This window comes from Peromyscus californicus, unplaced genomic scaffold (assembly GCF_007827085.1).
Source record: "Peromyscus californicus insignis strain IS unplaced genomic scaffold, ASM782708v3 Scaffold_3__1_contigs__length_106647218, whole genome shotgun sequence".
Taxonomy (NCBI): Eukaryota; Metazoa; Chordata; class Mammalia; order Rodentia; family Cricetidae; genus Peromyscus; species Peromyscus californicus.
In genome coordinates this window covers 43,837,532-43,860,434 of record NW_026294551.1, presented here as the reverse complement: position 1 = coordinate 43,860,434, position 22,903 = coordinate 43,837,532, and the positions used below count along the sequence as shown (strand labels likewise).

Genomic DNA, 22,903 nt, shown 5'->3' with positions numbered 1-22,903 from the left:
GTGGGTCCAGAGGCTGCCTGGCCAACTGCTGGCTGTGTATAGGGTCAGTGTGGGTCCCGCTAGCCAGGTGAGAGGTTGAGGGGCATGGTGGCACTCTGTCTTTCCTGGTTTACAATGCCAGGGACCAGTGCCAGGGGAACTGATCTGGACCCTGCGGGTTACAGCAAACAGGAGCATCTGAGCTGCAACTCCCCCCTAGGACTGCAAACTGGGTAAGCCAGGGCTGACCGACAGCGGAGCTGCTTGCCAAGGATGCCAAGGCAACACCTCAGTGCCATGTGGGTGAGTGAGCTTTGCTGTGCTCCCCGGAGACAGGGCAGCCTAGTGTGGCTGACTGGAACCGAGGGCAAGAGAGGATGCAGTCCTGGCCACTTCCTGACGTTCCAGGGCACCAACCCGAGGGCAGCTGGGCTTGGCTCTGCCCCTCTAGGGTTGGCCCAGGACTCACGGTCTTCACCTGTTCAGTGGAGACCACCTCATTCTAATTCCCCAAGGTCTCTGGGTGGCACATAAAGGAATGTGAGGTCTTATCTGAGTAGCCAGTCCCAATCAAAGAACTGCATATGTCACAGAAGCCCAGTGGCCTTTTGTAGGCTTATCTGCTCCCCATTGTGCCTGTCACAACTGAACTCAGAAGGCAGCCCTGGGAGAGGGTGATGCTGGGCAGAAGCCACCACAAGCACAGGCAGGCAGCCTGGGGTTACCCCAAGAACCCAGGCTCTGAGCTAGACAGACGTGGGTGTGGCCCTCGCTCTGCCACTGTACAGCCCAGGGCCAGTCACTCCCCCTTTCTGAAGGCCAGCAAACTCATCTGTAAGAAGGTCGCCACAGCATTAATCCCATGCTCAACAAATGCTCTGTGGACACAGCTCTCAGGGGAGACTGGGAGAGGGTCGGGGCCATCCCTAAGGACCCAGAAGAGCCCAGAGGTGTGGTACCTGGGAAGCTGAACCTGCTGTCCCGCTGGCCAGGCGAGGGGTTGGGGGGCGTGGTGGCACTGGAGGGGTTGGATGAGGTCAGGAAGGGCGCTGGTGATGACGGTGTGGAGGACGTGGTGGAGGATGGGTTGCTGCTGGAGTCCAGGTTCATGGCTGGAGGATGCTCCTGCAGGACCAGAGATGCCAGGATGGGGCAGGGCTGCAAGCTCAACTCAGCAGCTGCCCGCCTGTTGGAGACCTCCTTTTCTGTCCCCTCCTCCCACCTCCATGGGCGGAGGTCAATCCAGGAGATCCTTGGGGCCTGCTCTGTAGCCCCAAGACTTCCTGGGACTAATATATGATAAAAAAGACACTTAGAGGCCTCCCCCTAAAGGATTCGTGCCCATCTTTCTTACTGAAGTTCCTACTTCCCCCTAGAAGCCCATCGGAACCCTAGCTGGACTACGTATGCTCTTCCTCTTTACCCTTCCATAGCTCCCCGAATTTCTGCACCCAGGCACCTTAACATACACGTTGTCAGCTGCAGACAGCCACGGTTGGTTTGCTGGCGACCATCTCTCCCACCCCAGCACCTGCCTGGCTCTGAGCTGGGCACCCGCTTTCTTAATGAATTGAGTTCATACTCTGACCAACATTTCTGCAGCTTCTGCTACGTGCCCGGCCCTCTGCAGAGTCTATGGTTTTGTGATCTTGTCCTCCAAGTACAAGGGCTCTCAGAACCCACAAAATTCCAGAAGAGGCAACAGCTTGGGCCAATGTTGTCTGCCATCTTGAAGGGTTCAGAATTCCAGGGCTGGGGGCTGGGGATGGGGCTCAGTTGATGTGATGCCTGACTAGCACACTCAAAGCTCTGGTTTTGGTCCCAGTACTGCAAAACCTGGGCATAGTGGAAGAGGCCTGTAATCCCAGGACTCAGGAGGCAGAGGCAGGAGGATCAGCAGTTCAAAGCCAGCCTTGGCTACAAAGTGAGTTAGAGACCAGCCCGGGATTCATGAGACCTTGTCTCAAAAAGGGGGCAGGGGATTCTAAGAGACTCCAGGAACGGACTGCAGGGGCAGGTCTGGTTCACCACAACACTGCGGTTCCAATACCTGTCCAGCCTCGTCTTGCAAAATGCAGGTGACAGGCTCAAGCCTTGGACAGGCATGGTTTCTAGTCAGAATGTAATGGCTTCTGGATTTTAAAGACACTTGAGTGTCGTTTGTATGTGCACGTATGTGAACACACGTGTGGAGGCCGCAGGGAAAGATGCTGTTATCTTTCCCTTCACTTTCCCCTTGTTTTCTGAGGCAGGGTCCCTCACTGATCTGGCCCGACTGGCTGGCCGGCAAGGATCTTCCTGCCTCTACTTGCTTGGTACTTAGGATCACAGGTGCACCGCTATGCCCGGCTTTTTGCTGTTCCATTTTAAGACAGGGTCTCCCTATCTAGTCCTGGCAGGCTTGAAACTTGCTGTGTAGACCAGGCTGGCCATGAACTCACAGAGAGCTGCCTGCCTCTGCCTCCTGGGTGCTGGGATTAAAGGCGTGCGCTTTATGGCTCTCATGTCTGGCTTTGTATGTGGTTGCTGGGCATCAGAATCCAGGTCCTAGCAATTACTGTATGGACTGAGCTGTCTCCTCAGATCCAGAGACATTTAGTTTATCAATTACCTTCTACCTATGGGAGGTGTTTTTCTTTTTTTTTTTTTTTAAGATTTATTTATTTATTATGTATATAGTGTTCTGCCTGCATGTATGCCTGCACACCAGAAGAGGGCACCAGATCTCATTACAGATGGTTGGGAGCCACCATGTGGTTGCTGGGAATTGAACTCAGGACCTCTGGAAGAACAGCCAGTGCTCTTAACCTCTGAGCCGTCTCTCCCGCCCCCGGGAAGATGGTTTTCTAATTATGATGATGATGAATAAAAGTGGCGCTTTTCTAGTTGTGATGATGAGGACTACACACCAGATTCTGGTCAGTAAATATGACTCTGGGCTGTGCCTGTTAGGATAGAGCGGGACAGACGGCTTGCAGCTCAGGGCCTGGGCACCCAGAGAACCCTGGGATCAGGGGTGCAGCCTGCAAAGGAGGCCAGTGTGGCAGGGGTCGGGGGAGGCCCAGACTCTGCTCTCTTGCCCGCAGCTTCACGCAATAGAACCAGGTATGACGCAGGCTGCCAGAGACTCCCACCGGGGTTCTACCACTTCTTAGCTGGGTGGCTCTGGGCAACTTCCTTGACCTCTCTGGGCTTCCATTGCCTTAGCCACACATCGTCACTTATGCCAGAGTGTTTGCTGTGTGGATCTGTAGCAGAACGGAAGCCAGGTATCCAGTACACAGTAGGTGCCTAATGTTTGCTCAAATCTTTTGAAGACCCGCTGTCTTGACCAAACAGTGCTTGGGATCATGCTTTTGAGACTTAACCAGGCCAAAAGGTCAAAAAGCCATGAGGGGTCTAGGAGCACTTTGGGTTGGGTGGACTGAAGATCTAGTTCAATACCTTTATTTCCCAGGGCAGAAAGAAAGTCCTCAGACAAAACAGGGTCAAACCTGTTAGTGCCACATATAACAAGCTTCTCTCTTGCAAGACCTGAAGGCTGAGGGTGTACTGCTGTGGGTATCTGTATGCTGTGAATGTGTTGCTCTGATTGGTTAAAGTGCTGATTGGCCAGTAGCCAGGTGGGAAATACAGGTGGGACTAAAAGAGAGGAGAATGCTGGGAAGAGGAAGGCTGAGTCAGGAGTCACCAGCCAGAGACAGAGGAAGCATGATGTGAAAGTACCGGTAAGTCACAAGCCACGTGGCAACTTATAGATTAATAGAAATGGGTTAATTTAAGATATAAGTACTGGATAGCAAGAAGTCTGAGCCATCAGGCCAAACAGTTTAAATAATATAAGCATCTGTGTGTTTATTTGGGTCTGAGTGGCTACGGGCCTGGGCAAGACTGGAGATATCTCCAGCTACAGTGTGCAGTATACTCTGAAGCTCACGGAGCTGAGGTTGGCCTTGCTTGCCAGGATGGCTGGCCCAATATGGCACCAACTAAATGGCACCCCCATCTTTTCGCTCCCACTCCAAAGCTGCAGACTCCCCCCACCCTCAGTCCCTATAAGCAGGAACTGGTCTGAGCAGGGGTAGTAGCATGCAGGCCACAAGAGCAGGCTGAGCCTTGCTCTGCACCTGTGCAGCTTGAAATCCGTCTGACCTGAGCTGCAGGGTCACCCACAGATGACAGGTCACAGCGGCTGCACTATGGGCTGCTCATTCACTCAGTGACCCACGCAAATGCTTCCGACTGTCCGGGCATGTGCCGGGGGACAATGTGGATATAAGGGATGTGTGGAGGGAACAGCACTGCCTGGGTCTCTGGGGACATCTGTGACAAAGGGAATGGGGCAAGGGAGGGGGAGGAGCTAAAGAAGGAGCTAGAGAGGATGGGACAGATATTACAACCGCCCCAGCAACAGTGGCTTCACCCCAGCCTGTGCAGGAAGCCCTGTTATCCCTGTTCCAAACAATCCGTGAGCGAAGCTCAGAGACACCTAGTCCCTCATTTAAGGTCACAGAAGCACAAACAGGAACAGTGGAGAGTGACAGGCAGGGCTGAGGACCCGAGTGTCTGTGTTCACCCAAAAGTCAGCATGTTGAAACCCAGCCCCCCATGGTGCAGGTGTTAGTGGGTAGGGTCTGTGGAGCTGTTCAGACCATGAGGATGGGGTCTCCACAAACAGGGTCACTGTCCATATCAAAGAGGCCGAGGGAACTCGCTGGGCTCTTCTACACAGAGAGGGACCATGAGGATGGGCTCTGGGAAGCCTGGGACTCAGTTTCTGCATCTGTAACATGGAGCGTGTACGTGCCCCTCAGAACTAGGTTTTTGGCACGAAGGAGGTGCTCAGGAAATGCTGGCTCACAGATGTCGGAGGCAGGGAGGGGGTCAAGGGAATCACCGCATACAATTCCAACATGGCCAGAACCATACTTGCTATGTGGCTAAGCCAAGATCCCTGGAGCACCCCAGCCCTGTCTGTGCCACAGATCCTGGATTGCAGCGTGGTGTCCCCCTTCCCCAGTGAGGCTGACGAGGGGGTGCTTTGTGGAAGGGAGTCCAGGGCTGGGGGTGGCAGGGCTCCCCGACACACACGCAGGCCACGGGGCACTGACAACTTACCTTCTTCGTCAGGGCCTTGGGAAGCGTTCCAAAATGGGGCTCTGATGCTCTGTCCACCGGGTTGTTGATGTCTGAGGGGACAGACTCTGTCCTCCGAAGCCTGGCTACTGTTTGGAAAAGAGGGAATACGTTAGCAGGAACAGATGCCACCAAGATGCACCTGAATCCCGGAGGTGGGAGAGGGGAAGCGCGGGCACTCACGTGGGAGGAAGGATATTCTGCAGGCGGGGGCTTCCTTTGTGCATTTGTTGTGACATTTCAACCTACAAGGAGGAAGAGTCAGTACTCCACAGGGCATCCCAGAATTGCCCAGAGGACCCTGACACAGCCTCAGTTTCCCCAAAGCTCTCAACAAGTGTTAGCTCCAAGGTGTGGGGGTGCCCTGCATGCTGTAGCCACTGTCTTCTGTGTCCCCACAAACCCCTCCCCTGCTTTTGAAGGGGAACCTCCTCCACTTTAGAAAGCTTGGGAAAATCTGACCTAAAAGAAACATTCCAGAGAGGCCACAGGTATCAGCAAGGGCCCTGGGCCCCCACGGGTGTCCTCATCCAGGCACTGGCCAGTGTGATGAGCAGGGCCCAGCCAGGAATGGAAAAAGCTAGGTTCCCCTTTGGGTCTAGCCAGCCTGTCCCACAGGTCTCGGTGTTCCTGCTAATGCAATGGGCCATGGGGCTGTTCTACCACTGTAAGTACAGGACAGTGTGTGGTTCAGGGGCCGCCATGTGCTGGCCACACTGCATGGGAGCTGAGGATCTCATTTATTGCCAAATGACCAGTTTCCTCAGAGGTCAGGGAGTCATCAGGATACAATTCATCAGGCTGACTTGCATGAGACCCTGTTGCCTCGGTCCTGAGGACGGCCCAGGAGCTGTCACTCATGACAGCTCAGATAATCTGAGTGGATCAGCTCCCTGGATGTCTAAATGGTAAACATAAAGCTCAGAAAGGGCAAGTGCCTTGCCCCATGTCACACAGCAACATCAGGGCAAGGGCAGCTAGGAACTGAGACTCCAGGCTGCCCTTCGTAAGGTGTGTGGGCAACCAGACAGCACATGCCAGACTGTTGGTTCTCACTGTTCCTCCCACTCACGTCCCTCCCACTGGAAACCATGCTATGACACAGCAAAGCTGGGTTGGTATAAAGTCTCCACCTCTCCTTACTCTGCCCAGGTATAAGGCAACTCTGTGGTCACCGCTCAACCCTGTAGTCCATCTCTCAACTTGAGAACTCCTTCTGGATCCCAGTAGAGTTCTCACTTTCTTCCTTGCCTTTAAATTCATTTTTCCTCGCTCTAGCTAGTAAACTTCTCTTCATTCTTCGAAACCCACTTCAAATGTTCCTTTCTTCCGAGAGTATCTCATTTCACCTCACTAAGGAGTCCTGAGCACCTGGTGTGCCCAGTGGCATTGTGGGCAGCTGGTTAGATGACGTCCTTCAGGTGTGACAGGACAGGAGGCCAAGAGTGAAGTACTGGGGCTGTTGTAAGGGACAAGCACCTGCTCCCTCCCCTTGGCCCATCACCTGCAGTGCTTGCATTTCACCCCGAACATCATGCTCTTCTGGCACACGTTGCAGACCTGTGACAGCCATGACTTTGTGGAGAACCTGCAGGGAGCAGAAATGTGTGGAGATCAGAGCCTGGCCTCCGGAGGGGTCCCGGGAAAAGGAGACTTGGCCTGACCCCAGAACCCCAGGCGTTCTGTACTTGGATTTCCCAGCTGCTGTCAATATCTTAAAGTTGGCGTAGCCAATGGCACCAAGTGTGGCACCAGCAGTCCAAGCACCGGTGTGCATGCCCTCGGACCCAGCAATTCCAGCCCTCGGTATTTACTCAGCATATTAGTCCCCGGGATGAGATGTCACATGACATTCGGACACAGTGCTGCTGCAGCCATATACCACAGTAAAGCTGGAAATAGCATGTCCACCAGCAGGTGACCACAGTGTCACCCTCCATACAGAGGAACACATGCAGCTCTTTGCACACACAGGTGCAGCCACCTCCAAATCTCACTACCAGATGACCACATTAAGTCGACTAGGATATGATGCCCTGGCTGTGAAGGTCAAGCATCGGAAAAGCCCATCTGTGATGACAGACTGGGAGAGTAACGGCAGGTGGCAGCGTTAACAAGTAGGAAGAGCCCAAGATGGCTCTCGGGGTGCTGGGATGTTCTGTACCTTCCTCGGCACATACATGGGGCCCTAGCTATAAGTTTCCTATGTATGTTTTGCTCTGTGTAAGTCACATGGATTTAAAGAGGGGAATAAAGCTGAGCATGAAGCTGTAATACGTGTAGTTTTGTGTGAGAAAGGAAATAGAACACGCACACACACTTTCCTGTGTAAATCACCCCTAGATGGGTAAATGACCTATTTGCAGGCACACTGAGAAGCCAGGGGCAAGCCTGAGAGGGGCTTTTCTCTCCCTTTGAAATGGCTTCAATTTTTTTTTTTTTTTTTTTTTTTTTGGTTTTTCGAGACAGGGTTTCTCTGTGTAGCTTTGCGCCTTTCCTGGAACTCACTTGGTAGCCCAGGCTGGCCTCGAACTCACAGAGATTCGCCTGGCTCTGCCTCCCGAGTGCTGGGATTAAAGGCGTGCGCCACCACCGCCCGGCTGAAATGGCTTCAATTTTAAGCATATGTATTTCCAGTCTAAAATCTACCTAACCAAAACCAAAACCAAACCAGAAGACAGACCGGAAGGAGAAGTGGGATTTCAGGAGAGTGGTGTCCTCCAGCACAAAAGCACAGGCCAGCCCAGGGAAGTGCAGACAGCCTTTCGTTTTCAGAGGAAGGCACATTTTGAAAACACGGTCCGTCATAGTGACAGCAGACTAACTGGCGACAGTGTTTGTGGAGCAGTTTGCAACACACCCACAAACATTAGCTCACTTGAGGATCACAACCACCCCATAGAGTTAGGCGGGGCCAGGAGTCTTGAAAACCAACTCAGAGAAGTGGGCGGTGGTCCATCCTCGCTGTGTGTGCCCCAGAGCCTCTTCCCTGTGATAGCGGCTGAGGGGTTCTGCCGCGGACAAGACTCCAAGCAGAGGTCCCTGGGCACCAGGGCTCAGGCTCCGCCCCTGTGGCGGTGACCTCAGATGCACTGCTCAACCCTTGGGAGCTAGAACTCCCCCTTGGGTGAGAACTTGAGGCCAGCATCAGCACAGCTGGAAAATAGCCCACAGTTTCCATGGAAACCACAGGTTGCAATGCCCTTGAGCCCCTGACAGAGTCCCCTGCTGTGATCACAACAGACTTTAGCAGGGACAACCAGAGCATGGGCAACCCAAGGCACCATCCAGCAATCCATCCAGAACTCTGTGGCCAGCACACTCCAGTCTTGGGAGCATTGAGGCCAGACCTCTGGATGGTCCTTGCCACAGGTCTCCAGCGGTCCTCTTTTATATGTACAAACGTCAGTCTCTGGGATTGTTAAAATCCAGATTGTTGCTGGGTGAAGGTGGTGCACACATTTAATCCCAGCAGTTGTGAGGCAGAGGCAGGAGGATCTCTGTGAGTCTGAGGCCAGCCTGGTCTACACAGCAAGTCCAGGCCAGTAAGGGCTACACAGTGAGTGAAATTTTGTCTTCAAAATAAAACAACAAAAAACTGATGACCAGGTGGAGAAGCATATGGGCAGGATCTGGAAATATGGATTTTCAACACGATCCACAGGGGACCCTGATGGTCTCAGGACCTGCATGACATGGAGGCCATGACTGTGGCCCTATTTCTCTGGAACCTGGAGAAAGCTGGAGAGTGATTTCCCTCAGCAGGATGAGAACAAGACACAAGGAGGGATAGGTGAGGGAGCAGAAGGACCAAAAGGCATCTGGTTCAATAAGTCAAGAGTTCAAGGTGGGTGAGTCTTGTTACCACAAGACAAGCAGGTAGGCCAGAGGCAAAGGGCAACCAGCACAGACCCAACAGCACCCTGTGGAGCCCAGGTCAGCTCTGGACTTCCCACAACTGAACTTACCTGTGAGTCACTGAGAGCCCAATATCCCTTCGTACCAGCTGTGGGGATCCATGAGGGAGGTCTGTGGGAAAGAACGGGCTGGGTAAACTGAGGAGGCTCCGAAGGGGGCTGGCGCATGCCTGAGACCTTCTAGCTCAGAGATCACAGGCTAGATGGGGCATGATGCTGTGTTGCACAGCACAGCACTGCTTCACTGAACCAACATCCATCAAACAGGGAAGGGCCGGAGCCAGCTAGACAAGGACATAGGAATCACCCTCAGCCTGGACTGCTCTCTAGCACATGTCTCTGCCCAGCTCTGCAGTTGGCACGCTTGTCTACCTATTATGGGTCTGGTTTGGGGGGAGGCAGGCTGGGGGTGCAGCAGGAATGCAAAGGCAAAAGAAGTTCAGATGCACGCCAGCCTCTTGCCTCCTTTCAGGGGCTTTCACCTTTACGGTTCAGTTTTGGCTAATTCTGGTTAAACAGAGGGCACAGGGCTGGTCAGCCATGCAACTCCACCTGCACCCTTCCAGCTAGCAGACTTTGGAGACAGTCCTTGCTGATCTAGGTAGGAAGAGCAAGGAGAAGGTGCGCTTCTTCTGGGCCATCCCTGGCCCTCTTTCTCTGCCGAGGAGGACCGCAGAGGGTCCCCTCTGCTTACCTTCTGTAGGCCCCCTGGGGGCTCCCTCTCCTGACATGGGTTCCTCTAAGGGCAGGCATCCCAGCGTTTATGGTAAGGCTGGCTTTGCAGTGGAACAGCTTTGGATACTGTCCATCACCCACACCCCAGTCTCTGAGCCCAAAGAAAAGACTCGGGGACTCAGGACTCCTCAGTGCTGATCAGGAGACTATTGCAAGATGTTTCCTTGATACACAGGGAGGGTCTGGATTTTTATCCAATGTATCAAAGGTCTCTATAACTCAGAAAAATCAGGAGCATAGTGCTCAGGTGACTAATGTCCCTTGAATCAGCACACACACACACACACACACACACACACACACACACACACACACACACACACGGTAGCTACTGCCCCTCTCTCCTAACGTTCGTCCACACCGCTGGTGCTCCCAACACACTGACTTACCCACGGCCACAGATTCAGTGGCATAAGGTGGGACAAAGGTCCTCCCTTACACATCAAAGAATTGTGATCGTGACAAATCTGCCACCTTCCTGATGACTGGGAACCCACAACCCGATCACCTACAGCTCTTTGGCACCACCCCCATGAGGCTGTTGCTCCTCAACTTCCTCCTAGGGCACCCCACTCCAGTCAGCAGCCAAGGCCATCAGAACACACCACTCGGAGAGGTGTGAGCTGCCAGCTACAGGGAAATAGTAGGAAGCTGAGAGGCCAGTCATCGGGCTCCGAGTCTGACCTTTATTTGTCATGTTGGCCACAAGTATGCAACCATGTGTGCCAGCCAGCACGGATGTGGATCCGGATGGAATACTGGCCCTCACGGCTGTGGTCCCAACACCATCACAGCCACTGGAGAATGAGTGGTGATGGTCGGGGTCATCCTAGGGTCAGAGGTTCGGGCTTTGGTAACGGCCCTAGAGAGAAATGCAGGTACCCTCCTCTCCTTACCGGTGCCTTCTTGGGACCCTGCAGCAGCTCCCCAAGGACCGTCACTGCCAGCCAAGCCCTGCCTGCCCTCTCTCCCTGGGCCTTACTGCAGCCACTGTTATCAGCTAGCTAGCAGAAAAACAAATCACTATTTCACTTAGAAACCCCCAGACATTGCTGCTTCCACACTCGGACCACCCAAAGCAGACTCAGGAGGTCCAGCTGACCCCTCCGACCCCTCTGCAGTTTGTAAGTATGTGTGAGATCCCGATCACAGCTGGAGGTAGAGGGGAAGGGAGGAGGGCTCCAGGGTTGCCTGGGCTCCTTTTTCTCCTCCAGGAACTAACACCCTCAGATCTGGAGCTGCCTCCAGGAATGCCCGTCTCCTAGAGAGGGGAGTCCTGAGACATCAGCAGGGTAGTAGCTGGATGACATCTCCCACCCAGAGCATAGCTTTCTGAGGCAGCTCAGAAGAAAGGAGTAGTAGTCTCAGGGGTCACTACAGTGAGGGCCAGGTGGAGACAGGCTTGGTACAGGTCTCATGTGAACCGAGACACTTTCAAAGTCTCTACTTCCCGGGGCTGGGCTAGGGCCAGCCTGTCATTTAAGGCCAGCTGTCTTAGAGCTATTTCACAAAGCGGATGCCAGCGCTTCTGCTTCTGGACTACGGAACAGCCAGCCAACAGGACTACGGTGGGGTCAGAGAAATCCACCCTAGACATGGACAGCAACTCGAACATGACTTCCAATGGCAGGAGGGATGCAAATGATTGTCCTTACCAAACCTGGAAGACAAAAAGGAGAGCAAGGGGGTGATGTCACCACATTGGCTCAGCCTGTGCCTGGAAAACTACCTGGAAATAGAGCAGTCCAAGGGCCGGGACAAGGGCCGGAGACCTGGCTCTGTGTGAGCCTTGCTAGCCACCCAGCATGGCATATTCACCCCTTTGAGGAAACAGGATCTTCCTCGGTCACGTGACCCATGGGGATGGGTGCTCAAGGTCCAGGAAGAAGGGGGTGGGTTGGTGTATGAGAGGCAGGGAATTGGGTAGGAGAGCAGGGAATCAGCCATGCAGAGCTGAAAGGTGGATTCCAGGAAGGATCAAGTGGGGACATGCTCTGAGCAAGTCTGTCTTCTCCTCTGGAACTCCCCTCTCCCAAAGGAGGCAGGGGGCTGGGGGGGATGAGGACTTTCTGCTGCCCTTAGAGCTCACCAGGGAGCTTCTGCCAGGGCTGAATCAGGTGGCTGGGTTTGTGGGGGGGGGGGGGGGGGGGGGAGCGGACTCAGAATCTGTTCCCTACAGGGACAAAGCCTACTGCTCTTCTCAGGAGAGAATGAGAAACAAGGCCATTAGCTTCAGGCCACCGTGAGGTCCTCTCCAATGGACCCATCGGCTTACGGCAATTCTCCCACATTCTCCAGCGGCACCTGGAGGAGCTGGGGCTTGGTGGCACAGCTGGATAAGAAGGGTGGCACAGGGGTTTTCTGGGTCTCTGCTCCACGGTCAATAATGCAAAGGCTCCTCAGCTACCCAGTGTCTGACAAGTCATGGGCCCAAGACAGGCAGCACGTGAGCAGAAAAGCAAGAGGGACGCCGAGGCCCTGGGAACCCTCTAGAAAAGGAGTACCATGTCACGGAAAAGAGCCAGGTGCCTGACCCCTCAGGGAAGAAGAAAAAGAACAGAAAGAAAACAGTGAAACCCACAATATCTAAACACCCCCTGGAAGGGACATGACAGCATGCCACGAGCGATGTTTAAGTCAGGCTGCTCTGACTGCCATGGATATTAAGAACCCTCCTATCTGGCTTGGCTTCGGGTGGGGGTGAGGATGAAGGCACTCTTTTTATGGTGCACGTCTACAGAGACCTACACGAGCCACCATACTCCTGTCTTTGGACCACGTGTAAAGGCCATTTAAATAGTTGTTATACTGTATTGTCAAGAAGTAAAGATAAGAGAAAAACTGTACCTACATAACATTCTTTTCCCCAAATGTTTTCTTTGTGTGTGCTGGAGATGGGAAGTGTTCTATCACAAAACCATATCCCCAGCTCTTTCCCAATATTTTTAGTCCCTCAATGGTGGGTCCTCAGAAGCATCCCATGAGCATAGAGAAGGAACTCATTTAACTGCCAGTGCACAACATCTGGAATTCCGTTTGATCTGTCAATGGCCAGTCATGTTCCAGACAGGAGCTGCTCTGCTCGCCGATGAGAATCAAGTCTTTGGGTTTTAAGCACTGGAGATACAGGGCCTGCTTGTTACTGTGGCCTAGTCTAGCCTATCCTGACTGATACATGGCATCATTTTATATATTTATGTATGTACAGAAAGAGATCTGTTGGGATTCAGTCCAACTGCATCAGAATGATGGACACCTATTTTTTCCTCCACACTTCTATGTGGGTTGACTTTATCAGTCCTTTGTATGTGCCTAAGAGGAAGTCACAGGCCAAACTTACCTCATTGGGGAGACTTCATCGATTCGGTTTCCCAGCTGGGACTCGTGGGACTTGCTGCGTGTGAGTGTGGGGAAGTTGGGTAGCAGCTGGAAGACCTTGCGGCTTGGCGGTGGGGGTGTCCTTGGTGGCTTCAGCTTGGCGTGCCGTCGTAGCTGGGGTGTGGTAGGGGGTGTGATGAAGCTGTGCAGGGCCCGGGGGGTCAGCCGGCCACTGGTGTGCAAGGGAATACAGGTGTCCGAGAGGCCTTCACTGAGGCCAGGGCCTGGAGAGTCCGAGGCAGGCAGGGCTGACACTGAGATGGAACGAGGACCCTGAGTGCCGGCACCCACTCTGCCCAGTGGGGAGAGCATGTCCACTGAAGGCCCCGAACTACTTTCCCGCTGTGCATCTGCCGAACTCCAGCCAGAGTCCTCTTTGTGCTCCCCTCCTGTGGACCAAGGGGTCAGTCAGACACACAAGGGACTCAGAGTGTCGCTATTATCCCGAAGCACGGCACTTTGGCTCAGGTGAGACTGTTCCTTGGCTCTGCCCCCAGCTTCACCTGGCTCGTCAGGGGCTCTCGTGCACCCAACAGTGCCTTCCACGGTACTCGGCTGACACCAGGGGGAATGCTGGCACACCCACCCCGAAGTGGGACATCAGAATAGGAAGAGGTGACAGGTTCTGTAGAAAGCTGAGGTATGTGAGGCAGGGCGAATTCTGCTTCAGGACATTAGCTGGGGTGGGATGGGAGGTGGCACACACCTGTGATCCCAGGGAGGAAAAGGTGGAAGGATCGGAAGTTCAAGGGCATCCTTGACTACATGGTGAGTTCAAGGCCAGTCTAGGCTACAAGAGACCCTGTTTCAAAAACCAAAAAGGAAAAAAGAAAAAAAACAAAACAAAACAAAAAAAAACAAACAAGCCTTCAAACATCTGCCGGGTGTGGCAGCACAGGCCTGTCAGAGACCATGCTTATAGAGTAAGACCCTGTCTCAAAAACAAAGCAGAACCAATATAAAACAAAAACCAGGAATCAGCCAGGCTTGGCGGCACACATCTGCACCCCAGCACTCAGGGAGCTGGCACAGGAGGATGGTGAGCTCACAGCCAACCCAGACTACACAAGAAGAAAAGACCAGAAGGGGAAATAATGGCAGCATTTCCCACCCTCCACAGCCTAAGACTGAAAAGCACACCTGACCTTTAGTGACCCTTAGAGTTCATTTCGCCTTCACAACAATGCTGTCGGAGGGGCAGCTATTCCCTTATTGTGCAGATGAGGAACTGAGGCACAGGGCCACTAAACTCTCACTAGGCCCTGCTGGGGTGCAAGCAAGATGCTCTGACCGCTTGCGACCCTGGTGACCAATGAAGAAGTCATGTGGGACAATGGGAAGCCCGAGACCTGTCATGGGACCTGTCACAGGAATGCTTCACAGCTGGGAGTGGACCACAAAGGAAGTATGAATGTTCTTGTCCCTAGGGCCGTGTCCTGGCACAGTGGACCCCAGGCGTATCCAGTACCACACACACTCAGGTGCTATGAGTGAGGAGTTTCAGGCTGGTCCTTTTGGGGAAAAAATAAATTAGCTGGGCACGGTGGTGCACTTGAGAGGCAGAAAGGCAGATCTCTGTGAGTTTGAGGCCAGCCTGGTCTACATAGGGAGTTCTAGGCCAGCCAGCATTACACAGTGAGACCCTGCCTTTAAAAAAAATTAAAATAAGTGGGGCGGTGGTGGCACACGCCTTTAATCCCAGCACTCGGGAGGCAGAGGCAGGCGGATCTCTGTGAGTTCAAGGCCAGCCTGGTCTACAGAGTGAGTTCCAGGAAAGGTGCAAAGCTACACAGAGAAACCCTGTCTCGAAAAACCAAAAAACAAAACAAAACAAAAAAAACAAAAAATTAAAAAAAATATATATAAAAACAGGGAGCCTCCCTTCTCAGCCTGGGGAGGCTGGAGAGGAAGCAGGCGGCTCAGATCTTGTCAACCTTTTCAACGAGGCCTGCTTCCATCCTTAGGCTCACTTCAGTGCCTTCTTTGGGCAGTGGTGGGAACGCTAAGTCAAGAGTTGGAAACTGTTTCCAAGGGAAGACACGAAATGCCTGTGAACAATCGCTGAGGAGATTGTGGTAATGGCAGGATTATACGAGGTCTGGGACAGCCCTGGGCACACTCCTGGATAAGTCTACACAGATACCAAAGGGGCCTTGTGAGCAGAGAGCTGAAGCAGCCCATGAGGAAACAGCCCATGAGGCCAGGAGCCGCTGGGGAAGTGTTTGGCGTAGGGAGGCTGGAATGCAGGAGCGAGTGGCGGGGTTGGGGCAACACATATGCCTTCAGAACCGTGTGGGAGGCCTGTCAGACAGGGACTGAAGGCCAACTAGGGATTCCTAACAATGGCTGACACTTCCTAGGTCAGACTGGCCAGAGCAACTGGGCTCCAAGGCCCTGGAGACTCGGAGAGGGCTCCCTCAGGGCCAAAGCCCAGCATACTTTCTCAACAGCCACACCAAAGCTGCCTCAGAAACCCTGAAGCTCACCCCCTCCCTGTCCCAAGGCCTACTTCAGCAGAAGTCCCACCTCCCAAGGAACTGGCCAGGCCTGGGAGCACAGGCAGGGACAGAGTCCGAGGGGAGGGAAGCAAGCCTTTCTTACCCAGGCCAGTCACCTTCCGGAGGCAAGTGAGGGCTTGCTGAAGCCGGCCACACTCCTCAGCGCTGGCCCCCCAGCGCCGCAGCATCTCCTTGGCCTTGGACTCCTCCATCTCCAGCAAGGCATCCAGTGTTAGCTCTTGGGGAATCTCCTGGGGGCGCAGAAGGGACAGGAAGAATGCTGGGGGAGCAGTGAGGGAGTCTCAGCAGGGCAGGCTCCCAGCTGAGTGGCAGGAGGCAGCTGCTGGCTGGAGCCTCTGACTAGAAGTCACCACTTGTCAGGGAACGCAGGCAGAGCACTCTCACCCCCCACCCTCAGCATCGCAGAAACAGCAGCTGAAGGCGAGTGCCACCTTTGGGCTGGGGTTAAAGGGCGGGGGAGAAAACACCAGAAAGGTCTAGATGGGAACTCCGAAGCCTCTCTCTCTTTTAATTCTTTGGTACAGAAAAGTTGGAAACTGTGACACCTTTGGTAGCCCTGCCCAACTCGATTGTATCTGAATCATACAAGAGAGATCTCAAACTAAATCGTCTTTAACAAGGATAAAACAACAAAAAGAGCCCTTGCCGACAAGTGCAGAGGCACCCAACAACCTGTATTTAAGTCGGTCCAAGTTGGTCAGCTGGACGGGCCATGGGCCTGTTAGTCCCATCTACTCGGGAGGCTGAAGCAGGAGGATCCTAAATTCAAAGCCTACCTGGATTAGAAAGCGAATTCAAGGCCAGCTATGACAACTTAGTGAGACCTTGAAGGCTGAGGTGGCTGCCGCAGCTCAGTTGGCAGAGTGTCTGTCTGCCCTGCAAAGCCCTGGGTTCTAGCCCCGGCCCTGCGCAAACCAGGCATGGTGGTACACGCCTATAATTCTAGCTCTTAGGAGGCAGGGGCAGAAGGATCACACGCTCAAGGTCATCCTTGCCTGCACAGGAAGTCTGAGGCCAGCCTGGGTTACATAAGACTGTCTAAAAAGGGGGTTGGGGTCGGGGAAGCAGGGCTGGATGTGTAGCTCAGTGGTAGAGTATCTGCAGACCATTGTCTCATATTACATCTGGAGAACGAGCCTCAAAGGGCTACACTGCTGGACAAAATCCCAGGGGGAGGCGCCCCAAGATGGAGCTTGCCTTGCCTGCAAATTTGATGACCCAAGTTCAACCCCTGGAACCCACAAAAGGTAGAAGAGAACAGACTCCACAATGATGTCCTCTGACCCTGTACATACACACTGTAGCATGCGCATGTGCACACCGTACACACACAAACATTAATACTAAAATGAATTTTTATTTAGAAAAAGCTATTATTAGCTAGGCGGTGGTGGCACACGTCTTTAATCCCAGTACTCAGGAGGCAGAGCCAGGCAGATCCCTGGGAGTTCAAGGCCAGCCTGGTCTACAGAGCGAGATCCAGGACAGTCACCAAAACTACACAGAGAAACCCGGTCTTAAAAAATTTTTTTAGAATAAAATAAAATAAAAATAAAAAAAGCTATTATTGGGACAGCAAGATGGTTCAGCAGGTAGGAGTAACTTGAGGTCAAGTATGACAACATGAGTTTTATTCTGTGTGTGGGGGGGTTTTTTTTGTTTTTTTTTTTGAGACAGGGTTTCTCTTCGTAGCCCTGGCTATCCTGGAACTCACTCTGTAGACCAGGCTGGCCTTGAACTCACAAAGATCTACCTGCCTCTGTCTCCTAAGTGCTGAGATTGAAGGTGTGTGCCACCATGCCTGGCCTTAGAAAAGGTTTTTTGTTTTTGTTTTTTAAATGTTAATTTTTATTTTATGTGTATGGGTATTTGGCCTGCATGTATGTCTGTGCATCATGTGTGAGCAGTGCCCACAGAGGTCAGAAGAGGACACTGGATCCCCCGAAACTGGAGTTACAGACAACTGTGAGCTGCCATGTGGGTGTTGAACCTGGGTCCTCTGGAAAAGCAGCCAGTGCTCTTAGTCAGTGAGCCATCTCTCCAGTCCAGTGAGCCTCCCCTCCTGGTGCCACTCCTGACTACATTATATGGCAGCACTCAAAAGCCCTTCGAAGGCAAAAGGCTTTCTCTGGTTAACCCGAGGAAGTCGGTTTCAGAAGAATTCATGTAGACCTTGGAGATGGACCTGAGAAGGAAGTTGGGAGGCCTCTCCAGTGGCCTGTAGGTCACTGATACCCAGTGAGAAACCAGAAACTCAGGCCTGAATGACATTCCTCAAATGCAATGCTTTGGTTAGGCAGTTTGATGGACACGAATTAAAGGGCCTCAGAAGCAGGCTCAGATCCAGGGCCCTCTCACCTGGTCTTGCTCAGATGCATGAGCCACAGGTAACACCACCACTGCCTCCGTTCTACCTAAAAGCCCACCATCCACCTCAGAAAAGGTGACCAGGGATGAAAGATACCTCTCTTCCTCTGCTCTGCAGGATGATGTTGGTCCCTTGGGCTCACTTAAATACCAAAAAGCATCATTTAACATGCAGCTGTTTTTCTGCCCCAGATCATTCATTGCCCTAACAATCAGCAAGGACCTCTCAAAACTGCCCACCTCCCTCCCTCCCTCTGCAGAAACAGAGGGTAACTTCCGGATCTTTTAGTCACTGGGGGGTTAATCGGACAGCATCTGTACGTGTAATACGTTCTTGTGGTTTCTCTCCCATTCACCTTTGCCAGTTTATTCCAAGGGACCGTTAAAGGGCAGAGGGGAAATTTCCTTCTGCCTCTAAAGTCACCTAAAGGAACTGGATTCTGCCACCAACCTAAATATACTTGGAAATGGATTCTTTCCCCCAGAGCTTCCAGAAAAGAGGCCAGCTAGCCTGGCTGACTCCTTAATTGGCTTTGTAAGAGCCTCGGCAACACTGGCCTGGGCTGGGCTCCTCACCATCCTCCCTTACAGAGCCATGAAGTTACACACGGGACGAGCCTGAAGTCGCTACATGGGACCCAGCATTAGAAAGCTAATACAAAGCATGAATACTGAGTTAGACTTGACCTCAAAGACGGACTTTTCCTCCCGCCCACAGACTCCACAGACAACAAGGAACAGTGGAAGTGGAGTACATCTCTGTCTCTAGGAGCTTAGAGTCCAGGCTCTCTCCCTCTTTCCCTCTCATGTGGTGTTGTGGTGTGTGTGTGTGTGTGTGTGTGTGTGTGTGTGTGTGTGTGTGTGTGTGTGGTGGTTGAGCAAATAAGTAATTACTATGCACTAAGATACAGACAAGTACACCAGCGACATGACTGGCCTGGCCATCTGCATCCTCACTGCCTTCCTTGTCCTCCTTCATGCCTTGTACAACTGTTCACGTATGCAGTGACTGAGATGGCCACACATCCCATATCAAGTAAGTCTCGAAAGCTTGAAGTGATTTCCAAAAACATCACCTAGTTTTTGATTGTTTTCTTGAGACAGGGGCTTACACTATATCTCAGCTGGGCTGGAACTCATTTTGTAGCTCAGGCTGGCCTCCCAACTCCAGGTGATCCTCCTGCCTCAGACTCCCAAGTGCTGGATTACAGGCCTGTACCACTACACCCAGTTCAAATTTTATTTTAAGAGAGTGATTTCACCGTCAGGCCACTTACAGTGCTTTGCAGTGTAAAACACAGTGTCAAACTGGACTAAGTCAGTGTGGGCCACGCCCCTCCTCCCACAGCACCTGTGGCAGGTCTTGATGTCTCAGCGGGAGGTGACTCTACCTCCAGGGCTCCAGCAGGATTCTCAGTACTGTTTACAACAATCCCCACCACAATGAGAGAGAAACACACAATACCAAGAAAGATCACCATCACTGGTCAGACAAACTCTTGGCTGCCAGAAATCCTTCCACCCTATCACATGAAAACCCACAGGAAGCCGCTGCTCAGAGCAGCACCGGAGGGAAGGGGAGGGGAGGTTGATTATAAACCGGTTCCCACACGGGAACTGTTCCCCTTGCCCACCAGCCTTTCTTATTTCCCCAGCAACTGTTCGTCACCACAGTGCAGCTTGGGCATCCTTCCCGGGAGTTCATTTTGCCACGGAAAGAAGTCTGACGATACTGTTGTGACAGGGACAGGGGACCTTCACCTCCACACAGCTGCACTCAAGAGCCGGGTGGGACACAGCACACGCCTGGAATCCCAGTTCGGAACTGCATACAAGAGGATCTTAAATTTGAGGCCAGCCACACCCCAAACACAAAGCAACCTTCTACCTTGGATGGGATGTCCTCGGTTGGTCTCCCATGGACACCCATGCATGGGCACACCCCCACACGCACACATACTGTCTAGAACGCTGACTCAGCAGCTTCCTGGAAGATGAGAGATATGGTGGCCATGACGGCGTCAGGCACGGGAGCCCCAACCTCCAACCTAACTCGAAAGCTAACAGGAAGGGCTTTTTTCCTTTCATTTTTATCCCTTCTTCATGAACCACGCCTTTCAATTTCTCAAACAAAATAATGACATTCATGACTCTCGTCCATTTGCCAGTACAACTGCCCACCGCTTTGTGTCAGAAGTCCATGCCACTCATGTCCAGGAACTGGAGAGCTCACGTGACCAGAATGGCAGCCCGTCAGATGCCAGAGCTCCTGCCACTCTCCCACACTGTCGATTGCTAACCTGGAACTCAGAAGCCCATTTCTACCTACGTTCCACCAGAACCACCCAGTAACATGGAAGGTCCTTTGTTCTTTATCCAAGCAAAAAATTAACTCTCCTGGAAAGAGAAATAATATGTTCAAATCTCTTTCCTAAATACATAAAAAAAATGTAAAAAGAAAAGAAAAAAAGGATTTTTTTTTTTTTTTTGGTTTTTCGAGACAGGGTTTCTCTGTGTAGCTTTGCGCCTTTCCTGGATCTCGCGCTGTAGACCAGGCTGGCCTCGGGATTTTTTTTATAGCTTCAAATTAGCTAGAAGTGTCTCACTTCTCTGAAGCCCGAAGATCAATCTGCTCCCCCTTGAATAGGGCGGAAGTGTGGCCTTTCTATCCTTCCCTTGCCCGCACTGTTCATGACTTGATTCAAAACACAGTGCTGAAAAATGGGTAAGGCCAAGGTGGGGCAGCAGGGATGCTAGAGAAGAAAGCCACCTTAGAACCCGCCATACGCTGGCATCGTCCCCACCCCTCTGGCATGGGCACGCCACTCAGTGTTTCTGCCTGGCATCCAGGGGTGTGAACATTCACCCTCACATGGATGCAATCACACTGCTTAGCACACCATTATTCTTGAGTGACAATCTTTCTACCACTTAAATCCCCCCCCCCCCCCGGCGTGAGGAGGCAGATGGGGGAGGGGGGGGGCAACCCCAGTCCCCAGAAGCTGCAGCAATGGAGTTATCTCTATACCTATCTTTTTTTATGATGTTTTCTGCCACAAAGGGCAAGGCTAACCAGAAAACCCACCCACTGCTCTCAGTATTATGGGGATGGAGAAAGCCAGGAAGTGTGCCAGGACTTCCGGCATTAAAAATATAAAATAAAATAAAAACTCAGCTGGGCTTGGTGTGGCCATGCTTGTTATCCAAAACTTGGGGAGGCTGAGGCAGAGGGGACAGCAGTTCAAGTCAGGCATGGCTACACAATAAGTTTGAGGCTGCCCGGGCTGCATAAGACCCTGTTGTTTTGTATGTTTGTTTTGTTTTCATTTGTTTTTTTTTTGTTTTTTTTTTTTTTGGTTTTTCAAGACAGGGTTTCTCTGTGTAGCTTTGCGCCTTTCCTGGAACTCACATGGGTAGTCCCAGGCTGGCCTTGAACTCACAGAGATCCACCTGGCTCTGCCTCCCGAGTGCTGGGATTAAAGGGCGTGCGCCACCACCGCCCGGCTCATTTGTTTGTTTTTAAACAGTAATGACAACCTGGGTTATCTTTGAATGGTTGGTTTTACTTGGTGGCAACTAATCCAGATGCGTTAGTGGACACAGAGTCTAGGACCTGAGGATGGAGGCTGCTGGAAGAATGTGATCCTGCCCAGTGACTTCTAAAGCCTTCCTTCTGCTGGCACAAGCGGCCTGGCACCCAGCAGTGAAGGTGACCAGGCTACCTCAATGAGGTACCCACCCTGCACATAAAGCGTGGGGTCTCCCGACTCTTATGACTGATTAGCGACCCAACGTTAAACAAGAAGAGAAGTCCCATGAGGCAGGCAATGCTTGAAACAGGGGGACTAAGAGAAGAAAGGTGCCCAGCCCCCACAGTGAGATGAGCCTCCCTAACCCCTAGGAGTGGTCCTGGGATCATGCCTCAACCCAAACAACTCAAAGCCCCAGACCTCACACACAGATGTGACTCACCCACCCACCAAGACGGGCACAGCACAGGGGAGTCCCCTGTTAGGAAGTGAGGTCAAATCACAGTCTTTCCCCTGTATGCTAGAGAACCAGAAGCAGGTTAAGGATCAGCTTGCCTCCTGCTGAAGAGAAACTCACCCGGAAAACCACTGGGAAACCCTCTCTAGCTTGAGAGGGCCCCTGGCTGCCCACCCACTTGGAGGCCTATGGGAGATGGTCATTGGTCATCTAAGAACCACATCTGTCTCCCTCTGTCATGCCCTGGAGAGCTGGAGAAGGGATGGAGGCTGCGAAGCCACACTGGTTCTAAAAGAACTGCTGCTCGCTCGGGCTGCTGAGCCAGGATAAAATGTGTTAACTGGAAGCTGAGAGAAGCCATATGCCCCACCATGGATCCAATACGCCGCAGAGTTCACATGGATCATGAGTGGGGCATCAGGAACACTGCCTCCTTGGCTCTGCCTTCTCCCCCTCAAACACTATGACTTAAGTTTTCCAGTGAGTGACATTAAGTTATCCTTTCTGGTGACAAGGAGGAAGCAGGGCCAGTTGCAAACTGAGGTCATCCCAGCCTGTGACAATTAAGCCATGCCATTAACAGGAGCCTGCTGGTCTCTGTCCTACCGGCTGGAGACAGGGAAGGGTTTGGCCAAACGTGTCCCCACCCCCAGTCTCCAGCAGCTGGCAGTGGCTGGGGGTCACAGGTCATACTGAGTATCAGATGGTATCCTGGGACTTACCAGCAGCCACGGGGCAGCCTGGGTCTATACTTAGAAACTGTGCCGGGCTGACACAGGGAGCCATCCGCACACATGTGGGCCAGGGGGAGGGCAGTGGTCATGCCAGGGCCCACGCTGCCTGGCATGGGTCACATACACACAAATGCTCTGTAACTCCGGCCAG

The 22,903-nt window shown here is 52.6% G+C and overlaps 1 protein-coding gene across 4 annotated transcripts in view; it reads right to left on the bottom strand.

The window, feature by feature from the left end:
• The window catches only part of Ksr1 (kinase suppressor of ras 1), a 138,342-nt gene that overhangs the window by 19,456 nt on the left and 95,983 nt on the right, over positions 1 to 22,903 (bottom strand). For all 4 annotated transcript variants that reach the window (XM_052755712.1, XM_052755713.1, XM_052755714.1 and 1 more), the window contains 8 exons: positions 15,747 to 15,894; positions 13,108 to 13,534; positions 11,423 to 11,427; positions 9,084 to 9,144; positions 6,620 to 6,703; positions 5,299 to 5,360; positions 5,098 to 5,204; positions 939 to 1,104 (listed from right to left, as the gene is read on the bottom strand). In XM_052755712.1, the coding sequence (XP_052611672.1) occupies positions 939 to 1,104; positions 5,098 to 5,204; positions 5,299 to 5,360; positions 6,620 to 6,703; positions 9,084 to 9,144; positions 11,423 to 11,427; positions 13,108 to 13,534; positions 15,747 to 15,894 (1,060 nt within the window). The remainder of the gene's footprint in view (positions 1 to 938; positions 1,105 to 5,097; positions 5,205 to 5,298; positions 5,361 to 6,619; positions 6,704 to 9,083; positions 9,145 to 11,422; positions 11,428 to 13,107; positions 13,535 to 15,746; positions 15,895 to 22,903) is intronic.